This window comes from Medicago sativa, chromosome 7, assembly GCF_051527215.1.
Source record: "Medicago sativa cultivar Bolivia chromosome 7, Bolivia_mono, whole genome shotgun sequence".
Classification (NCBI taxonomy): Eukaryota; Viridiplantae; Streptophyta; class Magnoliopsida; order Fabales; family Fabaceae; genus Medicago; species Medicago sativa.
In genome coordinates, this window is record NC_140755.1 from 95,157,255 (window position 1) to 95,183,890 (window position 26,636).

The following is a 26,636-nucleotide window of genomic DNA, read 5'->3' on the forward strand; positions in this document are numbered from 1 at the left end:
TATATTTAATTTCAATATCGTTTAATCATCACAACCTCACAAATATTTTTATTCACGTTGTCATTTAATGATACCAAATATTTTTATTTTCTTTCTTCAACCTCACAAATATACACACACATTAGCGTTTAGAGTAATACTTTATGTGTGTCTGTTTTTTTTTTACGCTACTGCGTATAATTTTTTTTGGCGTTGCATAATGCTTATGATTATTTTTATAAAATTTTGATTTTAATTAAAAGTAAAATTGTAGATGTCTTTTCTTCAAAAAAGGTCTAGATGCCTAAAAAAATTATACTTATATATATATATATATATAGGGCATATCAAATGAGGGGAGTGTTAAGAGTAAATTGGCTTTCTCCATTTCCCTTATCCCGTTCTCTCTCTATTGCATAAGTCATAAGTGATTGCTCTTTTTACCTCTTCTATGTATTGTTCTTCCTTGATTTTTCTCTCTATAGAAAGGATCTCTTCAACGTTCTTCTGTTCCTTTCTTTCCTCTCCCTCAATTTAGGTTCAATAGAAAGAAAACATAATAAGATTTTGTCAAAGAAAAGAAAGATTATGATAGCTTTGGGAGAGAAATTCCAATTAGTTAAAGTAATTTCGTAGAAGACTAACAAATAATCACAAGCTGATTTGGTTATGAGTGAAATTATAGTTTAGTTCTACTATTGTTCAAATCCAACTTAAATTAACCCTTTTTGAAAAATTCAATCAATTGATAAAAAACAGGTCACGAAAATGGAAAATAGAAAAAAACATTCAGTTGGGGTATGTATGATTTAGGTGGCCATAGAAATCTTCTAACAAAGGCTGTAAACACCGCATCGCCATCGCCAGCTAAAGGGTTCTGTACAAGTTGCATTGAGAAGCGTGTGCAGAGGAAAGACGAAGAGCCGTGTTTTTTGTTTTAATTGACTGCATATATAGCTATTGATGAAGTAACATGATTAGTTTAGATCCAATGGTTATTATTAAGTCCTCTCATCTCTCATAATAACCACTCCTCTCATTTGAAATGCCATACATATATATATATATATATATATATATATATATATATATATATTGCACCTTTATATTGTAACAAACTGTGCATATCTTTTTCTTATTCAAAAAAACTAAACATATAAGTTTCCATGACACCAACAATGTAAGAAATATAATCTCATATAATATAAATTCCTATCTTTTTTTAAGACACCAAAAATATGGTATTCTTATACAAAAATATGGCATTAATTAAATTCCAACATTTATAATAATAATATTTTTTTAAGAAATCATCGGGCTTCTTCATGAGATTGTCAAGACAATGCCAATTGGGACTAGAAAGAAACTGTGTACGAACATTGTGTTGAAAGATAAAAGGTATTATTTTCTAATTTGTCAGCATCAGATGATAGGATTTTGTATAAGTTTGATAATGACCTGAAATATGTCTTTCCTTATGCAGTGAGAATATAGTTGATGTAACACTATGGGAAAAATATTTCATAGCTTTATCATTTACCATCTATTTACCTTGAGTTCTTTGCTTCCATTTTGTAGTCAATTGCAACCCAGATATATGTAACAATTGGTCAGGTTTGAGGCTGCTCATCAACCTACATTATCCGGTTGTTGAGAAGTTTAAGACTTAGTAAGTTTGCATTATGATTTCACAATACAGTGTTAGAGTAACTTATTATTTCACAATCTGATTTGATTGTTTTTTGACCATGTTTCTTGAATTGTTGTCGTGACCTTAACACTTCTCAAGCTCAGAGTCAAAGCATCAGTCAGAACTTAAGTCAGAGTTCGGCTTCTTCTCAATGTACTTCGTACAACGAACATCCACATTTAAGTAATAAAAGTACATAATTGCATAAATTATTTAAATCATGCTGAACAATGTATTTTTTATGTCAATGTAGGGTACAGTCTGTATTCAAAACCAGTACTACAACGAACATCGCAGAGAGATCAAGATCAATGCTCCTGGATTGCTTCTTTCTGATGAAGGGGTATACTATGTCAATCATTTTGGCAGGGATGAGATGGGGATATATATGGTTAGTGGAATCAGAATTGCTAAGGAGTTTGGGTTTTTAGTTTCAACAAAGATTAGACTCGACTACGAGGGCGTGAATAATATATATAAGTTGACACAACTAGGAGCAATTCACATTCCAAATGTTTTCCCCATGCAAGTTAAGTAGGAACCTATTGAGATTATCTCGGACGATAAAGTTGAGATTGAACAAATAAACAATGAGGATGAAGTAGGAGCTGGAAATGAAATTTAAGCGAATGCAAGTGTTGTCGACAACGTGGAAGAAGCTGGCGGCGTGGATCATCATCACTTTGAGAAGAATGTCACAATAGTTTTGGCTTCCGTTGAAAGGCCCCAAGCTTTGGTATGCAAAAATCTATTTTTTATAAATCTAATATCATCTTCTATTATCAAATAAATATTTCCATCTGTTAAGAGTAACAAATAACACACAGATAAATATTTCCTCCAAAAAATTGTGTTGAAGCATTCTATCTAAGTTAACAGTTTGATTTTTGATTTTATGTAGCATTTTCCTAATCAAATATCCAAAAGGGTCTTGAAGAGGAAATATCTAAGGATGACTTTGGAAGATGTGGAGACACATAAGACATATAATTGCAAGGTTAGTACTGCTGACAGGAGGAATGCTGAGAAAAATTTGGATGGTGAATGGTTTGACTTCGTCATAGAACGCGGCTTACAGGAGAATGACTTATTGATCTTTGATTTGGAGGATCCACCGACCAAAATGTATGTCAAGCATGTCCGCATCCAGTAAACAACAGGAGGGAGTGGTTAGTTATGGAATTGAAGATGATCAGGTAGTTTTGGAAATGTAATTTCGTAATCTGTAATGCATGAGTACTTTAAAATCTGTGTTGTAGAGCTTGTGTTTTGATCACAAAATCTGAATATTTTGGTTTAGTTTCCAACCATATTTTGTACTCTAAATTAACCATCATGGTGGACACATCTTAAATTTGGTATGTTATTACTATATTAGTTACAACTAAGTTGATGTATATAAACATAAAATTTGCCCCAGGGAGGGGCATTTTGGTAAATTAATAATTGGAGAGTTTTTTTTTGAAGGTTGGCCTATGAATTTCCATTTTTACCCGTAACCAATTTTTTTTAATTATTTTCTAATTTTTATATTTTTAATAACTTTTAATTATTTTTCAATTTTTTCTCCCAAATTCAGTTGCTTCTACATTGCCGTTGTGGGAGATTAAGGTATCGTTTGACCGGACTTTTTTCAAACTTCTCTACATTTTTAAGGAGAAGTTAGGCCTATGAATTTCCATTTTTACCCCTAACCAATTTTTTTAATTATTTTCTAATTTTTATATTTTTAATAACTTTTAATTATTTTCCAATTTTTATATTTTTAACTATTTTTCAATTTTTTCTCCCAAATTCAGTTGCTTCTACATTGTCGTTGTGGGAGATTAAGGTATCGTTTGACCCGACTTTTTTCAAACTTCTCTACATTTTTAAGGAGAGTAAACAACTACATTTAAAAAGTTGGTAGTAAGAAACATATATGTGACTTTATGTTCTTTTTGTCAAATACTGACTTTTTATTGACTTTTAAAGTAACAAATAATTATATTCAACGGATGAATATAACTATTAATTTTAAAGTATATATGTGACTTTATGTCTCTTTGTCAAATACTGACTTGAAAGTTTATGATAAAGGATTTTATTTTTGCTCAATTTACATTGTTATAAAAATACCATATATGTGCCAAACAAAATCATGGTATCTACTTTTAGCTATACTTTTGTGGAGTTTGAACAAACAAGTTAATCTTATACCTCCAAGCATCAAACATTTGCAATTCGACCGATGATAGGGCCAAACCGCAAGTGCACGGCCTATCGAAGTAATAGTAGTAAGTAGAGTTATCGTTCCGCTAGGGAGTTGGTCAATCCAATTAGCTTTTAGAAATTGATTAGAAGAGAAAGAAATAAGGAGTGGGAGAGTGCAGTTTTTGAAGGTAAATAACAATAATATTAAAAAGCCTTGGGATCATTGGTTCATCGTAATAACGAATCTTTTCACAAGCAAGCCTTGAACTTATAATTAAACGTTAATCCTAATTACTAAGGACAAGTTTCTCTTTAGCATATCACAGCTCCTCTCGAAGTCAGTGAGTGTATCCCTCCAACAACCACACCTATTCTCATGGGTGATTGCCTTTGGGACCCTTGAAGATCGAAACTTTATGTGTCCCAAGGTTTGCTAGACTATTCTCATGTTTCGCAAACCTTGTCTAAATTCACTTGTTCGGATATCAAAGCTCCGCGTTCGCTTTATGAATTGATATCTGTGATGATGAATTAACCATTATCAAACCCTCCGCGTTCGCTTCCACAGTTTGATAATAATTAATTCATGTTAAAACGGTGAATTTAGATTAGGAATTAGGGTTTAAGACTTGGCTTGACCCGGATTACGTCATTAGACTTATCCAACGATCCCAAGACAAAGAAGTCTACTCACTCATGTTCATCGTAGACATGGGGGAAGAAGAGAGAATGCGATAAAAGTAAATTGCAAAGAAGAAAGTAAAACGAAATAAAGACTTTATTGAAATAGCAATTGAAATAAACAAAAGTAAAGATGATTGTTTATGGTGGAGAGCTACTCTATTTATAGCTTTACATCTGACTTAGAAACTAAGCAACTAGAAGGATAAAACGGTAAAGCTGCAACAGGGTAACTTGGGCCCGAAGAAAAGCAGCAAAACAGGATCCTGGGGACGGGCACGGCCGTGCCACATGTTGGCACGGGCCGTGCCAAGCTTCTGAGTTTGGGGGAACTTATTTTTGTCTCGTATCTTCGTATTCTTGCGCTGTATTTGCTCCAGTCCTCTTTCTTTTGCTCCAAGGCACCTTCCACCATATATTTATTCCTAAAATAAAATAAAACACAATTTGAAGTAAAATATTCTAAACTAAAATAAAATGCGATGAAATAAAATCAAATCTAAAATAAAACTAAATTAAATAAGGCAATAATTAATACTATCTATGACTCATCAAACTCCCCCACACTTGAATCTTTGCTTGTCCTCAAGCAAAAGGCAACAAACATAGTAGCAACAAAAGATTGATTATGGCAATATTAAGAACAATGTGTCTCAAAAGAAAGGCTTTGCTTCAAGTACACTAATTACAACTTCAAACACTTCTCACGAACCTATTCTACCCAACATCAAGTCTCAAGTGAGTGTGTGTGTGTGCAGTCCAACCCTTTTCTTGCTCCTGTATAAGACAGATATTATGAGGAACAGGTTCTATCCCTAGTGCTAAAGTAACCGAGAAAAGTCCTTTCTTCATTTCATATAAGAGTGATGGGAATTTAAGTTAAATTAGATTAGATTAACAATTAAGCACAAGGGGCTGCAGATGCTTAGGGGCTATCTATCCTCGTAGGAAGTCTTCTCGGATGTAATTGTCCTTTCCCCCTAGATTCAAAATCACCCTAAGCAGTGCTGCAAAATTATTATTTGTTTCATCTCCGCGTAGGAAGTCTTTTTGGATGTAATTGTCCTTTCCCCCCAGCATTGATGAATTTGTTTCACATTAAGTTCAAATTAGGGAGTCACCACCACAATTAGGAAGTTAGGATGTAATTGTCCTTTCCCCCACATGTTGGTGCCATTCTCCCGCCCCATTTAACATTTAACAAATTAATAAGAATATAACAATTAAGAACAATTCGATTAATTTTCCCACACAAACTTATACTACTTTTACTCTTAAGACTTTAAAGGGTCTAAGTTAACACTAAAGATAGAACGTGCTCCTTAAAATACCTATTCATACATTTGCTCAAGGATTGCAACCGGGTGCTTTTCTCATTGGAGAATTTTCACATTAAAACAAGATATGGGTATAGCAAGAACACAAGAAACACTAGAAACTACTTTCATGTACAAGAAGCAACCTAAGGAAAAGACAAAACAAAAATTTTCATGCCATATTTACATTAAAAACAAGCTACTTTAGTTATGCCTCTTGCTATAAAAACAAAACAAAAGAATAAAGTTCAAGGGAGTTTGGGAACACTACGACTCTAGACACTTTATTAGGCCCCCCCCCCCACACTTAGGGGAAGCATTGTCCTCAATGATTCAAAAGAAAAAGAAATTAAAAGAGAAGAGGTAGAAGAAAGAAGGAGTAGAAGAAGAGTAGGAGAAAGAGATGAGTAGAAGAAGAATGAGAGAGATAGGAAGAAGAAGAAGGGAAGAGAGGAAGAGGAAAGCTCACATTTGTTTATTGAGGTCCGTAAGGGGGACCTTGAAGCTGTAGGTGTTGCATCATCCGACGGAGCATCTCATTATTTTCATTATTGACACGGTTGCCCCTTTGAACTTCATTGCGAAGGCCGGAGATCTCAACACCTTGCCTTTGTTGCTCGGTGCTCATCCTCTCGATTTCATTATGAATCCATGTCCATCTTTGATTTTCATTAAGCTCACCGGCTTCATGGCCATGGTGCCCCTCTTGGTGCAAGTTAGCACCTTCTTCCTCATCATGGTGCAAGCTAGCACCCTCTCCTTCATCATCTTGTTGTTCTAGAACTTGCACATCAACATATAACCAATTTTATTCCACCTCAGTGGTAGTCCGAGATGGGTTAGGCAATAAAAACACAATTGGCACATTTAGCTTAAGTTGGTAATGGAGAGGTGGACGATGTTTGATGAAATTCATAGCAATAAGGGTTTCTATGTTAAGCCTATTGTTTCCCTCAATTGGCTTGATCCCCTCATTTTCACCTACTCCAAAACACCTAGCTATATATGTAATGATGCCACCCACCACTATGTCTCCTCTACCGGCCGGTCTAGTACCGACAAAGTCTAGGTAATCAATCAAATAAAAACAAGTATTGACGGGGTGGTTGTGGAGCATTGCCCATAGCATGAACAATTCATCGGTTCTAGTGTTTCCTAGCTCGGTTCTACCCCAAATAGTGCAAGCCATTACCCTTTGGAGGTACCTAAGTACGGGGTTGTGGATGTTGCTAGCTTTGTTGGCTCTAGGAACATAGTTGGAAACGCCGGTGATACGTGTCCAAAAGGCAGTTGGGTCATAGTTATCCGGTTTAAGGCTAGGATCCCAATGATCATGAATATATCCCTCATTTGCAAAACCTAAGGCCTCACAAAAGTGCTGAAGTGACATGTCATAATCAATATTCATCAACCGAAAAACAACTCTATGGTTAGGGTTATCAAAATTCAACTTATCTTTAGTGAAAACAATTGAGCTTAAAAATTCATAAGTGAAGTTTTCATAACCCCGCATAGGTTTCAGCAGATCAGTCCAACCTAACTTTCCTATCATCCTAGAAACATCATCAAACAGCTCTAGCACATCTAAAGTATTAGGATCAGGATAACGAGAAAGATGCAAGTGTTTAGAGATTAGAATTTTATACCTGTCCCGTTGCTTGTTGTTCTTGAAGCTTATTCCATGATTCTTTACTTGTGCTTGCTTCTTTGGGGGAGGTCCTCCTTGAGAGCTTGCTGGTTCTTTACCACTTCTTCTTGAAGCCATTGACCCTTGTTGGAATTGGTTTGGAAGGTTTAGGGTTTGGGAGGATTTGTGGTGGAAAAGATTGGTTTAGGGTTGGGGTTGATGTTTAAGGAAGGTTTGTTGGTTTGGATGTGGAGATTGGTTAAGGTTTTGTGGTGTTTGGGTTAGGTTTTGAAAGATTAGGGTTTTGGTGAATTATGGGTTTGAATGGATGAAGGATGTTTTTGATTGGTGGTCTTTGTTTTGGGTGAAGTTTGTGGTTGATTGGTGAAAGAATGGAGTGATTTGGTTAAGAATTGAGGGAGATATGAGGGTTTGAAGTTTTGAAGGTTATGGAGGTTTAGAGAGAAGTTTGAAGGTAGAGAGAGGTTTGTGGTTTGAGAATGAATGGGGAAGAAGAAGAAAAGTTAGGTTTATAGTGGCTAGAACACGGGCACGGCCGTGCCACCTATTGGCACGGGCCGTGCCATCTTTCTGTTGCTTTAAGCCATTTTTTTTTCTTCAAATACCTGGCACGGCCGTGCCATACTTAGCACGGGCCGTGCCACCTCTCTGGTCACAAGGCTTCAATTTTTTTTCAATTTCTTGGATCTCTTCAAATCAAACTTGGACAATTACCTACAAAAGAACTTAAAACAAAGAAAAACAAAACAAAAGCAATTAAATGCGTGGGTTGCCTCCCACGAAGCGCTCTTTTAATGTCATTAGCTTGACGGTTAGAAAGAGTCCTTAGAATGGATCAAAGATATCATATTGTGTAGATGACGCTATAAAACGTTCTTTCACAACATGATCGTTAAGCATGCAACAAGAGTAAAGCGCGGGACCTTTCATAACGTTTTCCAACTCAAATCCTACCATCTTATCACTCACTTGAAAGACTATCCTACCAAGTTTAACATCAATGAGAGCTCCTGCAGTTGCAAGGAAAGGTCTACCTAGGATTATGGGGACGTCATCGTCCTCTTCAATGTCAACGACCACAAAATCAGTTGGGATGTATATCCCTTCTATCTTAACAGGTATGTCCTCGACAAATCCTACAAGTTTCATGGTAGAACGATCAGCAATTTTCAATTCCATCTCGGTAGGTTTCAATTCTCCTTTCCCTATCATTTTAAGAAGAGACAAAGGCAGCAAACTAACACTAGCTCCTAAGTCACATAAAGCTTTGTTTATGGTTTCATTCCCAATTTCACATGGTATGGCAAAGCTACCTGGATCTCTAAGCTTAGGGGGTGCTTCTTGGATGATTGCACTAGTTTCCTTAGCCAAGGCTATTGTCTCATTATGCTCTATAGCCCTTTTCTTTGAAAAAATTTCCTTTAAAAACTTGGCATATAGAGGCATCCTAGACAAAGCTTCAGCAAAGGGAAGTTTAATGCAAATCTTCCTAAGTATGTTAACAAATTTTTCAAACTTACCCTCTAGTTTAAGCTTATCAGGATTTAAGGGGGATGGAGTTTTGTTTTCTTCAAGTAGTTTTGCTTCTTCTATCACAACTTTATCACCTAAGGGCTTGACATTTTCTTTCCCAATGTTTTTAACCTTAGCAAAAGTTTCGCCTAACTTACTACCCCCAAAAGATATGACATTAACTTGGCCTTTGGGATTGGCTTCGGTTTGACCAGGAAAGACTCCCGGTGTTTGGGAAGAGGTAGCCACTTGTTGGGCTATTTGAGCGATTTGTGTTTCAAGCATTTTAGAGTGAGTAGCAATAGAATCGACCTTGGTATTGAGCTTGGAAAGAGAATCATTCAGAAACCCAGTTTGGTTTTTAAGTTCTTGAAGTTGTTTGTTTTGGTTGGCAATAGAATTTTCCAACAAAATTTCCAAATTGGATTTCTGAGTGAATCTTTGGTTGTTTGCATAACCGGGTGGTGCTACTTGTCCATAGGGATTTTGGTTTTTATAAAAATTTTGATTTTGTCTCATCCCTTGGTTGTATTGAGCATAATTCATTTGCTCAACACCGTTAATAGCACTACCTAGTTGGCAATCAACACCAGCATGACCAGTTATACCACATATTTCACAAGAAAGAGTAGAAGCAGAATTGATAGCACTAACGTTGAGTTTTTCGAGTTTTTCAGTTAGTGTATCAATTTTAGAAGCAAGGTGGTCATAGTTAGAGACTTCGTGTATACCTGCCTCCTTTTTGGAGGGTGAAGAACTAGTGATGGCTCTCTCGTCGGTCCACTTGTAGTGATTTTGAGCCATGTCTTCGATCAAGGCATACGCCTCCGTGTAATTCTTGTTCATAAGTGCTCCACCTGCAGCTGCATACACAGACATCTTAGTGGTATAAGACAAGCCATTATAAAAAGTGTGGACTATAAGCCACTTCTCTAGGCCATGGTGGGGACAAAGTCTTAGCATTTCTTTGAAACGCTCCCACGCCTCATAGAGAGATTCCCCATCTTTTTGGTTGAACCGCGTGATTTGGTCTCTAAGTTTAGCGGTTTTAGATGGTGGAAAGAAACGGGCAAGGAATGCTTGCCTCATCTGATCCCATGAAGTAATGGAACCGACTTCGAGGGAATGGAACCAAGCGCTAGCTCTATCCCTTAAGGAAAAGGGAAAGAGATGAAGTCTTACGGCCTCTTGGTTCTCCTTCATGGTTCCACTAATTCGTAGGAAAACAGAGATGTGAAGATTGGGATCCTCAGTGGGGGATCCCGAGAATTGGTTTTGCTGCACCAAGTTAAGTAGGGCAGGCTTAATTTCAAAATTGTCATCCTCAACCGTTGGGTACACAATAACAGCTTGTGGCTCAGCCGTAGACGGCGTTGCATACTCTTTGAGAGTGCGATTGGCCATGGCGGTGTTATTTTGTGCTGCTCTCCTCCTTCTATGTAAGAACCTTTCGATCTCGGGTATGAATACCGCTTGATTTCTAGTTCTTCGCATACAAGGTTGAGAACCCAAGAAGTTAACGATAACAGAAAAATAAAAAGTTAAAAATAAAAAGAAAAGAGAAAGAAGAGAGAATTCTAATCACTAAAAAAAAGCTAATTAAATTAGTTAACTCCCCGGCAGCGGCGCCAAAAACTTGATAGGGCCAAACCGCAAGTGCACGGCCTATCGAAGTAATAGTAGTAAGTAGAGTTATCGTTCCGCTAGGGAGTTGGTCAATCCAATTAGCTTTTAGAAATTGATTAGAAGAGAAAGAAATAAGGAGTGGGAGAGTGCAGTTTTTGAAGGTAAATAACAATAATATTAAAAAGCCTTAGGATCATTGGTTCATCGTAATAACGAATCTTTTCACAAGCAAGCCTTAAACTTATAATTAAACGTTAATCCTAATTACTAAGGACAAGTTTCTCTTTAGCATATCATAGCTCCTCTCGAAGTCAGTGAGTGTATCCCTCCAACAACCACACCTATTCTCATGGGTGATTGCCTTTGGGACCCTTGAAGATCGAAACTTTATGTGTCCCAAGGTTTGCTAGACTATTCTCATGTTTCGCAAACCTTGTCTAAATTCACTTGTTCGGATATCAAAGCTCCGCGTTCGCTTTATGAATTGATATCTGTGATGATGAATTAACCATTATCAAACCCTCCGCGTTCGCTTCCACAGTTTGATAATAATTAATTCATGTTAAAACGGTGAATTTAGATTAGGAATTAGGGTTTAAGACTTGGCTTGACCCGGATTACGTCATTAGACTTATCCAACGATCCCAAGACAAAGAAGTCTACTCACTCATGTTCATCGTAGACATGGGGGAAGAAGAGAGAATGCGATAAAAGTAAATTGCAAAGAAGAAAGTAAAACGAAATAAAGACTTTATTGAAATAGCAATTGAAATAAACAAAAGTAAAGATGATTGTTTATGGTGGAGAGCTACTCTATTTATAGCTTTACATCTGACTTAGAAACTAAGCAACTAGAAGGATAAAACGGTAAAGCTGCAACAGGGTAACTTGGGCCCGAAGAAAAGCAGCAAAACAGGATCCTGGGGACGGGCACGGCCGTGCCACATGTTGGCACGGGCCGTGCCAAGCTTCTGAGTTTGGGGAACTTATTTTTGTCCCGTATCTTCGTATTCTTGCGCTGTATTTGCTCCAGTCCTCTTTCTTTTGCTCCAAGGCACCTTCCACCATATATTTATTCCTAAAATAAAATAAAACACAATTTGAAGTAAAATATTCTAAACTAAAATAAAATGCGATGAAATAAAATCAAATCTAAAATAAAACTAAATTAAATAAGGCAATAATTAATACTATCTATGACTCATCAACCGATTTGCCAAAAATGGTAAAGGTTTATTATGCTTATATATACGAAATGGATGTCATTAATTTCTTACCAGAGATATACTTCCTGGGGATATTATAGAAACAAATTGTTCAATGTTATTTTAGGTTTATACACAAATTTGGCACGTCAAATTTGTCTTAGAAATTTATTTCGTGCTACTCCTTTTTCGTTCAAATTGGTAGTTCCATTGATTGTTCTTCCCGTTTCATTATTGTCTTGCAGGTATTCTATTACACTGGCTGCATCATTAGCTGCACACCACGGAGCAACATCCGTGGCTGCATTTCAGCCTGCAGGTTTGGTTGGCAGTGTCCCTTCTTGCGGATGGTCTGGTTGTTGTCGGGCAGGTGAGATATGATTCATTACTCTCTCGGCTTCTTTTAATCTGCTAAAAGTCTGTCTTTTGATCTAGACAATCTGATAAATAAATATAATGTTTTCAAAAGAAACTGCTAAAAGTCTTGGTTATAGTTTGATTTTGATCTACTTACTATTAGGTTATCCCCAACACTAACTGTTTTGTGTTATTCGTTGTCCCATGCCTGTCTTTTCGAGTTGTTGGGCAACTCAAAGGGAATTATAATTTATGTCAGCGTCAGTCTTCCCCTCCTCAGTTTGGTCTGAGAAGTCTTACACTAATATTCCACCTATTTTTTCACTCAATATAACACCTACCTGTTGAGGAGGGGGGTTGAGGTTTGGAAAGAATTTAAGTTTGTGGGAACTCGGGATTAGGCATGAAACATTAATCTTGCTGAAAGAAAAATAGGGAAAGGGTGTGAAATTACTTGATGTGTGGTGGAAAGCAAGATTTAGACTTCCGCCGGAAGTAACTTTTAATTTTGGCATGATAAGACGGGTCTTTTCCAGTAATTGAACGCCTATTTTGTAGTAATTGGCCAGTGTAATAAATTAAGTAAATTACTAATATATCTTTATATATCATATTTTATTACTTAAAGTTGGTACCTTATTGAAGAAAATTTTACCGCCCACCTAAAAATCCTCAATAATAACCTATTTTTATTTTAATTTTTTTTAATTCATCTTATTAAGTTCATCGTTTCCACTTCATTCACATCATAAAACATATAGATTATATAAGAATCATGAATTTTCTATGAATTATGTATGATTTATGAAATTTTGAGTGGATTATATATGAATGTTTAAAAGTTGAAGTTTTTTGGTAATTAAAAAAAGTTATTATTTGTACAAAAAAATAAATAAATTCAAAACTCCATGGATACCCATGGATACCTCAATACCCACGGGTACCCGTATAGTGGGTATCCACGAGGATATGGGGCGGGCACGGGTATCATATTTATCCAACGGGGCGGGGACGTATATCATATTATCCGTACCCATGGGTATAAATCATGTGAAAAGATTTATATACGTTGAAGCTAAAACACAAAATGATATAAATCAGGTAGAGAGGCTTTCAGCTATCTGTCTGATGCAGAAGTTTGTTCACCTGAAAGAACTGGATACTAAATTGCAGTTAATATCTGCCTTTGTTGTAGATCATGTGAAAGGATTTATATACGTTGAAGCTGAAAGTCAAAATGATATAAATCAAGTAGCTTTGGTAATAAGATTTTCATTGGTTTATAAATTACTGAAAAAGTGTTTCTACCGCTGACTAAATATGTTTTCATTTGTTACTCGTGATCAAGCCATTTTGAAGATTTAATTTTGTAATCCGTAATGCAAGAGTACTCTAAATATTGTATTATGGTTTATAATTATCTGTCATTTCGCAATCTATCCTTCCAATATAATATTTTGTCAAATACGTTACTGAACCCCCGTGCGAAGCACGGGTTTGTAGCTAGTACAAGTAAAAATAAAATTCAAAGTATATAATTTTTGGCATTATCCAAACAGGAATCTCTCTTGTAAAAAGGTGTGCTTTTATGTTAGCCGTGGAAGAGGGGTTCCCGACAGACAGGTCCCACTCGTAGAGAGAAAAAGAATACTCCCTTTACTGTGACTGTGAGTGGGAAAAACTAAAATTCCCATTGACTTGACTTCACTTCACCTCTCTTTATAGTTTTCCCTATTCATTTCATTCTTTCTGCAAAAGACGAATGCAGCACCATCTATTACATTACCGTTGCTATTATTAAAACAAATATGCGCGTTCCTTTGTTGGTGGCTTTGGCCGCAATGGCGGTGACGGTTACGGCCGTATGCGGCGGTTTTCCGGGGAGTTATCTTTCTCTTGAACGAACCATCCCTCTTAACCACCAAGTTGAACTCACCACTCTCAAAGCTCGCGACATAGCTCGTCACGGCGCTCGAATCTTGCAAGATGGCGGTGCTGGCATTCTTGACTTCTCAGTCCAAGGAACCTCCGATCCTTACTTAGTTGGGTATGCCATTCTTTCTCAATCTTCATGCATTCTTTGGTTATGTTATGTTATCATCATAATATTATTAAAGACTAAGAATTAATCTTGTTCAGGTTGTATTTTACTAAAGTGAAGATGGGTTCTCCTGCTAAAGAATTTTACGTTCAGATTGATACTGGAAGTGATATATTATGGCTTAATTGCAATACTTGCAATAATTGCCCGAAATCTAGTGGTTTAGGGGTAAGATTTTCTTTTTTTTTTTTCTTTCAAATTTTAAGCTTCTATTAACTACTTTTATGTCAATTATGCCCTTGCTATTTTAAGTTTGTGTAATTAGAACATGGAGTATCAAGGTTAATTATAATTGGAAGAAAAAAACTCTAATAATGTGGTCGAATTTATTGTTTTTTTTTTGTTAGTGTAGATAATAAACCTTAAAAGATGGTTAAAAAGGGATTGAGGGACTATTTTATTTTAGATTTAACGGTGTAATAATGCTTAATGTTATTTTGGTTATGTATTGCATTTATGTAGATTGATCTCAATTACTTTGACACCGCAAGTTCATCCACTGCTGCGCTGGTTTCCTGCTCGGACCCAGTGTGCTCATATGCAGTTCAGACTGCTACAAGTCAGTGCTCTTCTCAGGCTAATCAGTGCAGCTACACTTTTCAGTATGGAGATGGAAGTGGGACGTCCGGTTATTATGTTTATGATGCTATGTATTTTGATGTGATCATGGGACAGTCTGTGTTTTCTAACTCTTCATCTACCGTTGTTTTTGGGTGAGTCCTCAACATGATGTTATTGATGGTATGATAGGGAGAGTGTGCTCAATATAGGGCTGGGAATTTTTTAAATGAAATTACATTCTGAGTTTCGTTAATTGCAAATATTGTTTAAATATAAAATACTGTGGATCTAACTGACTGTTACTGCATACATATTATATAGGAAATCTTGTCAATAGGTGAAATTTTGAAATATTGGTAATTGGTTTTAATTGATCTTATTGGGATGATTGTTCTGGAAATAGGTGTAGCACCTATCAGTCTGGGGATTTGGCTCGGACAGAAAAGGCAGTTGATGGAATTTTTGGGTTTGGTCCTGGTGCTTTGTCTGTTATATCACAAGTGTCATCACAAGGCCTGGCACCCAAAGTGTTCTCTCATTGCTTAAAGGGACAGGGCAGTGGAGGAGGCATACTGGTTCTTGGTGAAATTTTGGAGCCAAATATTGTTTATACTCCACTTGTCCCATTACAGTATGTTCTCTCTTCTTCACTTCCTTCATTGTTTTCTTCTCCTATCTCAGTTGAACAAATTTTTCCCTAATATTGCATCACATTGATATTAAGGGAAAGTATGAGAGAACATACTTGTTTTTCCCTAAAAAATTTCCCTAAAATTGCTTGTTTGGAAACTATGAGATAATCACTCTGAAATTTATCAAGGGAAAGTATTTGCATCATTTTTAAAGATTTATTACATCACTATGAGATGACGCGAAACATAAAGCACTGTTAGTTGTCATCTAAAAACTTGAAAATTAGCTAATGAACCACCATTTTGTACCCGTAGCTTACGTAAAGTTTCTAATTTTGTTTGGTACTGTAAATCGATGTTTGGAGTGTTATTAAACTGTCACCTTTTAATCTCGATTACAATTTTCTGAAAGGAGACCTTCCATTTCACTGTACTAACTGTTTAGGGCAGTATTCTTGTTGCAAAGTAATAGGTCTGGGTATTTGTATGTTTGGGTTAGTGCCTCTTGCCAAGAACAAAATTTTCTACATTTCTCAATACAGTATTTTTATGAAGCCAGCTCCCCTCTCCTAACACAAATGTTGGTTTCTTACCATGTTCTTCTCTGATACCCTTGGTAAATGAAAGTGAATCCTTGAAGTAGTAAAGCATTTGCATTCTATTTTCTCTTTTGGGTGTTTTTCATTCCCTGGCCTTAACAATGCATTGTTTTCTTAGCAAAATGTAAATGCATGGTTTTGGTTTGTTGTTATAAATTTCTCGAAATGAATATAGATGATATGATACTAAACACAATTGTTTTAATTTAATGAAAAGTTTTTGAATTGAATATAGAAATTGGTATGGTTCACATGCTCTCAAAAAAATTAAGTTCTTAAAATGCTTGTCATGCCATTATTCCCATTGTCAAATAACTTGCAGTTTATATCAATATATTGATCTGTGATATCAGACATAATGCCTGGTGTTGATCGAATTTCAGGCCTCATTATAATTTAAATCTTCAAAGCATTGCGGTCAATGGACAAATTCTCCCAATCGATCAAGATGTATTTGCAACAGGTAATAATCGAGGAACTATAGTTGATTCCGGTACTACATTGGCATACCTTGTTCAAGAAGCTTATGATCCTTTTCTCAATGCTGTAAGTTCTGTTTTACCTCTCTTAAACTTTTGAAACACTGCACTTCGTTGTTTGTAGCTAAGTCTTATGATTTTATAGCCGTTCTCCAAATTTATTTATTAGGGAACATAAAATCTGATATATGACCGTCACTATTTTTTCTTAATAAAATAAACTGTAATGACTTGGAGTAATAGGAAAAGCTTTTCTGTCTCAATCAGAAGATCAGATTATTAATTTAAGGCTTTCCTCAGTATTAAACATGTTCTAGTTAATTTTATGTCCAGTCCTCAAAGACGGTTTAAGGTCTATATGACAAGTCTTCTTTATGGGCTAATTACACAGAAATAAATCATATATACCGAGGTACTCATGAGTCACGATAATCAATTGCTTACCTCACAAATTGGGGAGTATTTTTCACACCCACAAAACTCTTTGTTTTGTGAAAACAGGGGAGTCCTTGCCACTTTTTCACACACTTCAACTAACCAACTAATAATATTAAATATGAAAATGGTAACAATAACCATCAATCTAGACAGTAAAGAGACACTACTATGATGAAGTTACTGTAAGGCTTGTATTAAAACACACTGCCATTGCAGTAAAGCTGTATCTCCATGAGTGAACTTTATTACAGAATGTGAATCGAGAAAATGTTTACCTGAAAAATAGTGGACCCCTTTCTAATGTTTCTGCTACCAGGATCCAGCATCCACCCAAGAGTCCAAATAATAGCATTGAATCTTGAGACTAGACACCTGGATATATGTGACTAGCCGCAAATATTAACTGTAATTTTACGTTAACAAAAAAGAAGTGGAACTGCAACGTAAATCAATGTCTGGATGTTACCCCGTCAAAAAAGTTCTGGATGTTACATTATGCATTGGACATTGAAGAATGAAAATTTAATTTGTTGTCAATTTTTTTTTTCTTTCTATAGGGTGTGTTTAACAGAGGCGAACAAAATGTTATTTATCTTGTGTTTTAAATCATTAAGAAATAATCTTGACCTTTCCTGTGCACTGATTTACATATCTCAATGGTTGTGTAGATAACTACCACTGTGTCACAATTTTCCAAACCCATTATTTCCAAAGGAAACCAGTGTTATCTGGTCCCAACCAGGTTATGTCAATTCTCTGATTCTCTTTGATCATAAAAAATATATTTTGTTCTAGTATGATTTCTGAGATGTCATTTGGATTTTGCTCATTCAGCCTAGGTGATATATTCCCTCTAGTCAGTTTAAATTTCATGGGTGGAGCATCCATGGTTTTAAAACCAGAACAGTATCTTATACATTATGGTTTCCTGGTAACTATGTCTTTCTCTTTGTTGATCACATTCTTCTTCTTGCCTAAGTAGGAGTAGTTCTCCTTAATTGCATGCCACTGATAATTGTCTAATGCATTACTTGTTTTTTATAGGATGGTGCTGCAATGTGGTGCATTGGTTTCCAAAAAGTGCAGAAGGGATACACAATTTTAGGAGGTTAGAAGCTGGAAAAATTATTTTAGCAGAATAAAATCTACCAAGAGTTTGAAGAAATTAGCTCTTTCTCTCATTTGATTATGATACGGGCTCTTAAGTTTTCCCCCCTTAAGAGCAACATGGTGCTATACAGTTCCGGTGGTCCACTGCAGGGGGATCTAGGGAAGGATAAGACCCATTTGTGGGCCTATTGAATAGTGGATATGTCTTCTGTGTAGTAAATAACATTGCTAATCACTTTAATAGATCATTACTCTTGTTATCCGGTAATTTTAGTATTGATTTTTATCGACTAAGTTATTCGTTCATTTGCAGATCTTGTCCTCAAAGATAAGATTTTTGTATACGACTTAGCTAATCAACGAATTGGATGGACCGACTATGATTGTGAGTTAACCATCATTTCCTTTATTGCTTATATGCTCCTTTACATTGTCATAATCTTAAATTGGTGCTCGCTGCTCAGGTTCCTTGGCTGTAAATGTCTCTGTGGCTACGAGCAAGAGTAAGGATGCATACCTCAGTGCAGGACAGATGAGTGTTGGCTCCTCACACATCAGCGTTCTCTCCAAGTTGCAACTTGTAAGGATTGTGGCTTTTCTTGTGCATATAATAGTTTTCATGGAGCCCCAGTTTTTGTAGATAATGTTCAAGAGTCAAAAGCTATTCTTTGGAAAACATACTGGGGTCAGTCGATGTTTATTTATTGTCGGCATACCCTTCATAATTAGGAACGGGAGTTAGTTGCTGTTTTCTTCTCTACATTTGATCATATTGCAAATCTTTTTCCAATTAGTATGTGGAAACTGCGGATCTCACTGTAAAAGAGCTCTGTTGTTGAGAAATGGCAAATTTGTATATTGATATACTTCTGAAGTTGATGGAAATTATACTATTTATATAAAGTTTACCAGAGCACTTCCACTCTACCAATCAATGTTGTGTTGTAACTGTAACTCAGTGGTAGTTAGTGACAGTTAATGAAGTTAGTTATGAATGTTATATGTATACTGGCTCTTTGACCATCTGATGTCAGACTATAAACAAAATGTATATCATTGTGATCAATACAATTCATCTTTAGTCTTTATTACCCTTTTCTTTTGCAATTGTGAGATTAACTGAATGTATTGTTCCCCAACAAACTGTTATCTATAGCCTTTTCTCTTCAATCCAAAAATAGTTTGTGTGCGCGCGCTCGCCCGCGTGCCCGTGCAAGTTGTGCTGATGTAATGACCAGTTCCAATGGACACTTCATTTGGTAACTTGTCAATTTTTTATGGCAAAGATTTGTATCAAGATGAAGGTCCTTTTGGCCTTCCCCGAAGTGATGGAGTAGTCAAAAAGTTTCAATAACTTGGTGATGACCCAACTGATGCACAACGAAGCCACCTTTCGAGAGTCAAAAGTTCTCCCTATAGTTTTGGTAAAACAAAAACCTTTTAAAATGCAACTTGTTTTTTAGTTTTAATTAATTCATTTTTTTTTAACACAAAATCATTTGATATTTCCTTTTCTATTGATAGTTAAGTCAACAGATTTAATCTTTGATGAGACAATTCCTTCAAAGAAAAAAACTTTGATGAGACAATATTAATCTTAGATATTACTTCGATAATTTTAATAGAATATAAGACATTTTTATCAAGTACATTACATTGTTGTCAATACAAAAATATAAGATATTTTTATCATGTAAAGTTTGTTTTTTTTAAGACTAAAATGATGGCCTTATCCTTAGGTCGGTCCGTTAACATGTTACTTAATATGTGACAAGATCAACTGTGTCACTTAATATGGGACTATTTTTTTCTTCCAAAATTACCCATCTCAATTTTTTTCTTTCTCCTTCTATCTAAATTAGTGGTTTTCACAAAGTGTTAGTTTTTCTTGGTTTTCTCGGTGGTTTCGTCCCTCAAGTGCGACATTTTTGTTATGTTCACAATCTTGTTTTTAAGAAACTAAACTAAACCACCCAAATTGAAACCAGAAAGAATCAAACATGAGATCTTGAGGAGGAGCATACTCAATGTTCCAAGTCAACACCATCAAGTTGACCTAAGTGTGATGTTATTTGATTTTTTGTCTTACCGCCGTGTTTGTTGTGTTCAGATTGAGAAACTTTCTTCATATGGTGTTAATTACAAATGCAAGAATGACTTTAGTATCACCTTACATATTCGGAGGCATGAGTACTCGGTACACTTTATTTTGTTAGATTTGTAAGCATTTTTTACGTCTTTTTTATTTATAAATTGAGTGTTGCGAGTTTATTCACAAAATCATCTTTTTTTTAATTTAACGACTTTGAGATTTGTATTATTCTTCATCAATGTAATTTTTTTATCAATTTGAATAATGAATAATTATCGTTTTGTTTGTCAAAAACAGTTATTCATATCTAAATCACTTTTATTTATTTTTTTATAAAAAAATACCACTTTTAGTCGCTAATCTTGTAGTTGTATGTATGAGTTTAGATTGTGATAGCCACCAAATGAATTTAAGATGATTGAGGATTTCTCTTTTGTTTTTAGCAGACGCAGAAAAACAAGGGGGTGTGTGTGGCGTTTTCTCGTACTATTTGTTTGAAACAGTCTCTTTTTCATTCCGCAACGCTCTTATTCCCGTTTTTCTCTCCCTCCGTGTCATTTTTTCATTTATTTTGGTCACTAATTTCATATACCCACGCGCTACTATCTCATCTCAATCTCATTATTTCAACCATTCACCAACTTTATGTCTAAATTTGGACAACATTTGGTGCCTTAATAGGCAACGTTATCTTCATCATTAATAACTATACTACCTTAAATGTGAATGAAAAATAACTATAGCCCCTTAAATAGGTAACATCGCGCCCCAATAGTGAGTAGAGCAGGGTTGGAAAAGCATGCTAGTCTGCTAGAATGCATTACCATAGAAAAAAGGATAGCACCAAATGCTACAACTGTCCTATTTGTCAAATTGTCAATGCGTTTACATCGTTAATAAGATAAAACTACAATTTGAATAATTGCGTACCAATATTAATTACATGCCAATTGAATAAGATCAACTTCGGAAAGAACTTGTTTGTTAGTGACACCAAGAAATATCTTTGAAAAAAGTTAGAAAGTGCTATTTAAATTACATTATTATAACCCAATAACACTTAAATGGGATGAAACATGTATCTTTTAGTTTAATTAAGGTTCTGGTTCGAATCCATTTTTGAACATGCACCGGCGTTAAAACTCTTAGGAAGAATTTGTTACGTATTTAGATTTCATAAGGCTTGAGGGATTAGTCTCTACGGTTACGTGTGGAGAATATCTAATTTACGGAAAAAAATTACATTATTATAGAAGCTCCATTGTAAATCCAATAAAGACAAAAAAAAAAGACCAACAAATGACTAAAATGGATCCATAACAGAGTGATTTTGAGGCAATGATCTCGAGTATTTAGAATAGAAGATGTGGTAATATTCGACCTGTCCAAAACATGTTGACATATGATGAAGCATATTTGAGTGGTTAAGATGAATCATGTGTATCGTGAAACTTATTTTAGTGAAGATGGAATTGTTAAAGGGTGGGAGAGGTGCTTTGATTATTTATGATGTTTGTCTTGATCGAATATGATAATTAATTAATGAACAAAAAAGAAAAAACACAAGTCAAAAGAAAAATGAAGAAGAAGCGAGTGAAAAGCACGTAAGTAGATAGCGCGTGAGAGTAAATGTAATTTGGATAGTAGTACTACCTGAACGGCCATGCATGCCGAGTCCTTCCTACACTCACTCACTCACACACATCACCACCATCCTCTCATTCATATTCATTCACACACATTCTTTCTTTATTTCTCTCTCTCTCTCTCTCTCTCTCTTTCCATTTTCGTTTCTTTCTTTAGAAACTTTCACTAACTCCATCAATCAATGGCGGTTCCTCCCTCCGCCACTCCGGCTTCTCTTTACGTCGGCGATCTCCATCCCGACCTCTCCGACTCTCAGCTTCACGATGCTTTCTCCGATTTCAAGACTCTCGCTTCTGTTCGCATTTGCAGAGACTCTTCCTCTGGTAAATCACTCTGTTATGGTTACGTCAACTTCCTCTCTCCTCACGACGGTAACATCACTTTCCATTCTTCCTCTTTCCCTTTTACCTTTTCTATTCTTGCGCATTTCTTTATTTAGATAATCATTATGATTATGATTCTTTATTTTCTTTGAATCATGAGATCTTGATTTTGAATTGCATTCTTTAATTACTGTTTTCTTTGATTTTTGATGAAATAAAATGAAAGATCTGAGTGTGTTATTAATTTTAATGTTAATTTGTTTGATTATGAAGCAATTCGTGCGATTGAGGTCAAGAATCATTCTACATTGAATGGAAAAGCGATAAGAGTCATGTGGTCACGTCGTGATCCTGATGCAAGGAAAAGTTGTATAGGGAACGTGTTTGTTAAGGTATCTCTCTCTCTCTCTCTATGCTTAATTTCATTTTATACTAGTGTTTTGTTTAGGTTATTGTTTCTGAAATGGGATTCTTTTTGCTGTTGTGACAGAATTTAGCTGAGTCAATAGATAATTCTGGATTAGAGGATATGTTTAAGAAGTTTGGGAATATTTTGTCAAGCAAAGTTGTAATGTCTGAGGATGGGAAGAGCAAAGGATATGGCTTTGTTCAATTTGAAACAGAGGAATCTGCAAATGCTGCTATTGACAAGTTGAATGGATATCTTGTTGGTGATAAGCAAATGTAAGTCAAATTATGCATTGTTTTTGCTGACTTTTTTTGTGGTCCGTAATATGTTTCTGCGTTGAATTCTATGATTCTTTGGCGGCTTTACGGTTAGTTTAAGTAGATTAGCTGAATTCTATTATTTCATGAGATTGATTTTAATTCTTGTCCCAGCTATGTTGGAAAGTTTGTCAAGAAAAGTGACCGCGTATCGTCTGGCCCGGATACTAGATATACAAACTTGTACATGAAGAATTTGGACTTAGATATTACAGAAAAATTTCTGTATGAAAAGTTTTCGTCTTTTGGGAATATCATTAGTTTGGCTGTTGCAAAGGACAGCAGTGGTATGTCAAAGGGTTTTGGCTTCGTGAACTTCGATAACCCAGAAGATGCTAAAAGGGCAATGGAAACAACGAATGGATTGCAACTAGGTAGTTATTTATTCTATTATTGTGTAGGTTTTTGGCTGGCAAAGTTGAAATTTATTGATGTTGATCCTGTATATTATCTGGTTTTCATTTATATCAACAGGTTCAAAGATTCTGTATGTAGCCAGGGCACAGAAGAAGGCTGAGCGTGAGCTGATCTTGCACCAGCAATTCGAAGAGAAACGAAAGGAACAAGTCTTGAAATATAAGGTAATTTATTTACCACTCTCCAATATTTAACCAGCCAATTTCTCTGCAGTTGTCTTATGGAGTCATCCTTTAACTTCCAGGGGTCAAACATTTATGTGAAGAATATTGATGACAATGTTGGTGATGAAGGACTGAGAGATCACTTTAGTGTATGTGGCACTATAACTTCTGCAAAGATTATGCGAGATGACAAAGGGATAAGCAAAGGATTTGGTTTTGTGTGCTTCTCCACTCCTGAGGAGGCTAATAAAGCTGTGAACTCTTTTCATGGTAAGTGAGTTAAGTTGTTGGTGCGATGTGTTTCTACACGATACATGCTTCAGAGTAGTTAAGTTTTCTGGTGGGGATATAAAATAGGAAAAAAAAAAAAATGCATGATGTTAGTTCCAATAAAAGAGTTGTAAGAATTGCATGATATATTTTTATTGGGTAACAATTTGAGAGATTGTTCATCATGCATCTATCCATCAAGTGAATATTGACAAGTGTCTGCCCTTATAGTTCTTTGTATCTGTTCATTTTATTCTATAGGATTTTATAATTACCATGAAAGATTAGTATAACTCTCCATCTTATCCTTTGCCATCACTAGGGTTCCATTCCATAATTGCATGAGTTCCAGCCTAGTCCTTTTCAAGGGTTTTATTTGTGATTCTTTGTTTCATTTTTCTATACGTGTGCATGAATGTGTGTGTAAGTTTTTTGCCGGTGGTTATTGTTGAAGGTTCACTTAAATGTGTTCTTGGGTTGATTTTGAAAATTGAATTATTCTGTAAATGAATCCAAGAGAATGTCGCGATTTGGTTTATGGGGTAAGACTCCTAAAAAGAATTTGTACATTTCACAAGTATGCATAAACTCTTGATTCAATCTAAATCACATTGTGATCTTAACTCACTTAAATTGAAGGGTGAATATATCTTTATCTGGATCTTTTAACAAGATCATTTTAGAGGAGCTTTTTCCAGGTTTATGATATGAGATACAATCAACCTTTGCATTGTATGTTAATGCAAATAAAGGATACTCGATAAGTCTGAAAATATTAATCTTATATTACTTTTTGTATACTATTTTGGAACTGAAGATCTTGCAAAGCTGCTTATCTTCCTCTTCAAGATTTATAATACTTTAATGCAAATGATATTTACATTTAACATCATTTCATCTGCAGGATTCATGTTCCATGGTAAACCACTATATGTTGCTCTTGCTCAGCGGAAAGAGGACAGACAAGCACAGTTGCAGCTCCAATATGCCCAGCAAATTGCAGGACTCGCTGGGCCTTCAACTGCCATTGTCCCTGGTGGATATCCTCCTTTCTACTACACAGCTACTGGTGTTGTTTCACACGCGCCTCCTCGTGCTGGGCTCGTGTATCAGCCTATGGCATTGAGGCCTGGATGGAGGGCTAATGGCTCTGCACCTCCTGCCAGATCATTCCAACAGTCACCTACGCCTGTGGTAAGTAACAATTTGGTTAGGAACCCAATAAGTATTTCATTCACTCTTTCACGAATTTGTGTAAGGATTTTGAGAAATTGCAAAAAAGTAACTTCAGGAAAAAGCAAAAAAAAAAAAAATTACGACGAAAGAACTTAATAGCGACATTCATTTTATTTGGAGAAACTGCTACTGTTTCAATGGGAGTTTAACGAGTCATTGGTATTAATTCCTTTCATTCACAGGTTTCTAACAATAATACTAGGCAGCATAGGCAAAATAGGGGCAGGATGAATGGCCATGCAGTATCACAGGGAAATACTCACTCCGGTACATATATGCCACAAGCCCAGCAGGCTTCTCAGTCAGCGATCTCTTCAAGAGAGTCAAGTACTCAGCAGGTTTTTTATTTCTTTCTTTCTTTCTCGAGCCCCTCTTTTCACTTATAGAGCATGTAAATGCCTGTGCATTGCACATTCTCTACACAACTATCAGGTGTCACAGAGATGCCAGTGCTACTTGTTTTGCTGAACAACATTACGCCTTAAAAATAATTTGAAACCGTGCTTGAACTTAGGACTAGCAAATTTTGTTTAGTCTTTTATATAAAATAGTGAAGATGTTTGTATTTTATTTCGAAACTTGTGCTTTAATCCCTTTCTATACATTTATTTCATACATATTTCTGTTCTGTTTTCTCACGTTATCATCATTTGCAGAGAACCGGGCAAGCAAAGTATGTACCTAGTGGGCGCCACCGTGAGATGGAAAAAGGATCTGGATTATCATCTAGTGGAGGATCCCTGGGACCAGAAGTGCTGCATAGCATGCTTGCTAATGCTACTCCAGAGCAGCAGAAGGAGATGCTTGGCGAGCATCTATACATGCTTGTCCAGAAAATCAAGGTATAACTTTGCACTATTCTCTTTTTTTGGGTATTTAAGATTGGGCTTTTGAATTCTTAGAAGTATATTTATTATGCTATCTTGAGCAGCCTAACCTAGCAGCAAAGATTACTGGGATGCTTTTGGAGATGGACAATGCTGAATTGCTGGTTCTCATTGAGTCACCAGAGTCTCTTTCTGCCAAGGTGGAAGAAGCTTTCCAAGTGCTGAAGAACTCTAAAGCTAAAGTTTCTGGTCAGGATGTACTTCATTCAAATTTCCTTTCAGCTGAGGTTGCTGTGAACTAAGTGACGAAGCCTCCAGGAACGACAACCTTACAGTTTTCTCTACAGTATATTTCCACATGAAAAGAACTTTTAGTTTTATGTTTTCCTTCCTTAGGGATGACGAGAATTGGTAGTAATAGTAAGATTTAGGGTCTACTTTGTTTTGAATTTTGTTTACATGGATTAACTTCGATGAATTTTGGTTCAATATTTTCATTTTCATTAATATGCCGCAGCATAAATAGGGTACGCACACTATTCCGATCTCAGTAATATGCATGCACGTCAACGCTTTTATACAGTCTTTATAATTTAATCATGGGAAATTTTGCTTCGATTTTTAGGATCTAGACAGTTAAATGTCCAAAGTCACCATGGATCCTGACCTATCAAAGTTGGGTCATGTAGATTCATATGAAGGGGTAAAGCTATCTTAGCACCTAGTTTCTTCAGTCACAAAACTTGAATACAAGTTCTTATTTATGGAAATGTTAGTCTTTGCCACTTAGAACATAATCGACGTTTG

At 35.8% G+C, this 26,636-nt stretch overlaps 2 protein-coding genes and 1 non-coding gene across 4 annotated transcripts; all 3 read left to right on the forward strand.

Moving 5' to 3' along the window:
* Window positions 1–9,953: 9,953 nt before the first annotated feature.
* On the forward strand, window positions 9,954–10,060 carry LOC146910626 (small nucleolar RNA R71). The gene has a single exon (XR_015020812.1). It is a non-coding gene; the product is annotated as a small nucleolar RNA R71 (small nucleolar RNA).
* Window positions 10,061–13,960: 3,900 nt separating this feature from the next.
* LOC146910627 (aspartic proteinase 36-like) lies at window positions 13,961–19,218 on the forward strand. 2 transcript variants are annotated; one of them, XM_085725605.1, is made up of 10 exons: window positions 13,961–14,254; window positions 14,347–14,476; window positions 14,771–15,021; window positions 15,273–15,500; window positions 16,484–16,646; window positions 17,686–17,759; window positions 17,852–17,948; window positions 18,062–18,125; window positions 18,441–18,512; window positions 18,592–19,218. In XM_085725605.1, exons 1-10 carry the CDS (start codon window positions 14,016–14,018, stop codon window positions 18,765–18,767), a joined length of 1,494 nt encoding a protein of 497 aa, XP_085581731.1. In that variant the 5' UTR covers window positions 13,961–14,015; the 3' UTR covers window positions 18,768–19,218. The 2 variants fall into 2 exon arrangements, with proteins under 2 accessions (XP_085581731.1, XP_085581733.1); XM_085725607.1 differs by lacking the exons at window positions 17,686–17,759; window positions 17,852–17,948.
* A 2,684-nt stretch (window positions 19,219–21,902) lies between these two features.
* LOC146910628 (polyadenylate-binding protein 7-like) lies at window positions 21,903–26,336 on the forward strand. The gene is made up of 10 exons (XM_085725603.1): window positions 21,903–22,237; window positions 22,463–22,581; window positions 22,680–22,873; window positions 23,030–23,289; window positions 23,390–23,496; window positions 23,577–23,766; window positions 24,671–24,960; window positions 25,185–25,340; window positions 25,659–25,844; window positions 25,934–26,336. Exons 1-10 carry the CDS (start codon window positions 22,048–22,050, stop codon window positions 26,129–26,131), a joined length of 1,890 nt encoding a protein of 629 aa, XP_085581729.1. The 5' UTR covers window positions 21,903–22,047; the 3' UTR covers window positions 26,132–26,336.
* Window positions 26,337–26,636: the final 300 nt, after the last annotated feature.

Excerpts from the sequence above, each read along its gene's own strand:
- LOC146910627 (XM_085725605.1), top strand. The coding sequence starts at position 14,016 with ATGCGCGTTCCTTTGTTGGTGGCTTTGGCCGCAATGGCGGTGACGGTT. Across the intron at positions 14,255-14,346 it reads TCCGATCCTTACTTAGTTGG|GTTGTATTTTACTAAAGTGA; the intron begins GTATGCCATTCT and ends AATCTTGTTCAG. Across the intron at positions 17,949-18,061 it reads TTATACATTATGGTTTCCTG|GATGGTGCTGCAATGTGGTG; the intron begins GTAACTATGTCT and ends TGTTTTTTATAG.
- LOC146910628 (XM_085725603.1), top strand. The coding sequence starts at position 22,048 with ATGGCGGTTCCTCCCTCCGCCACTCCGGCTTCTCTTTACGTCGGCGAT. Across the intron at positions 22,582-22,679 it reads TAGGGAACGTGTTTGTTAAG|AATTTAGCTGAGTCAATAGA; the intron begins GTATCTCTCTCT and ends CTGTTGTGACAG. Across the intron at positions 25,845-25,933 it reads TGCTTGTCCAGAAAATCAAG|CCTAACCTAGCAGCAAAGAT; the intron begins GTATAACTTTGC and ends TATCTTGAGCAG.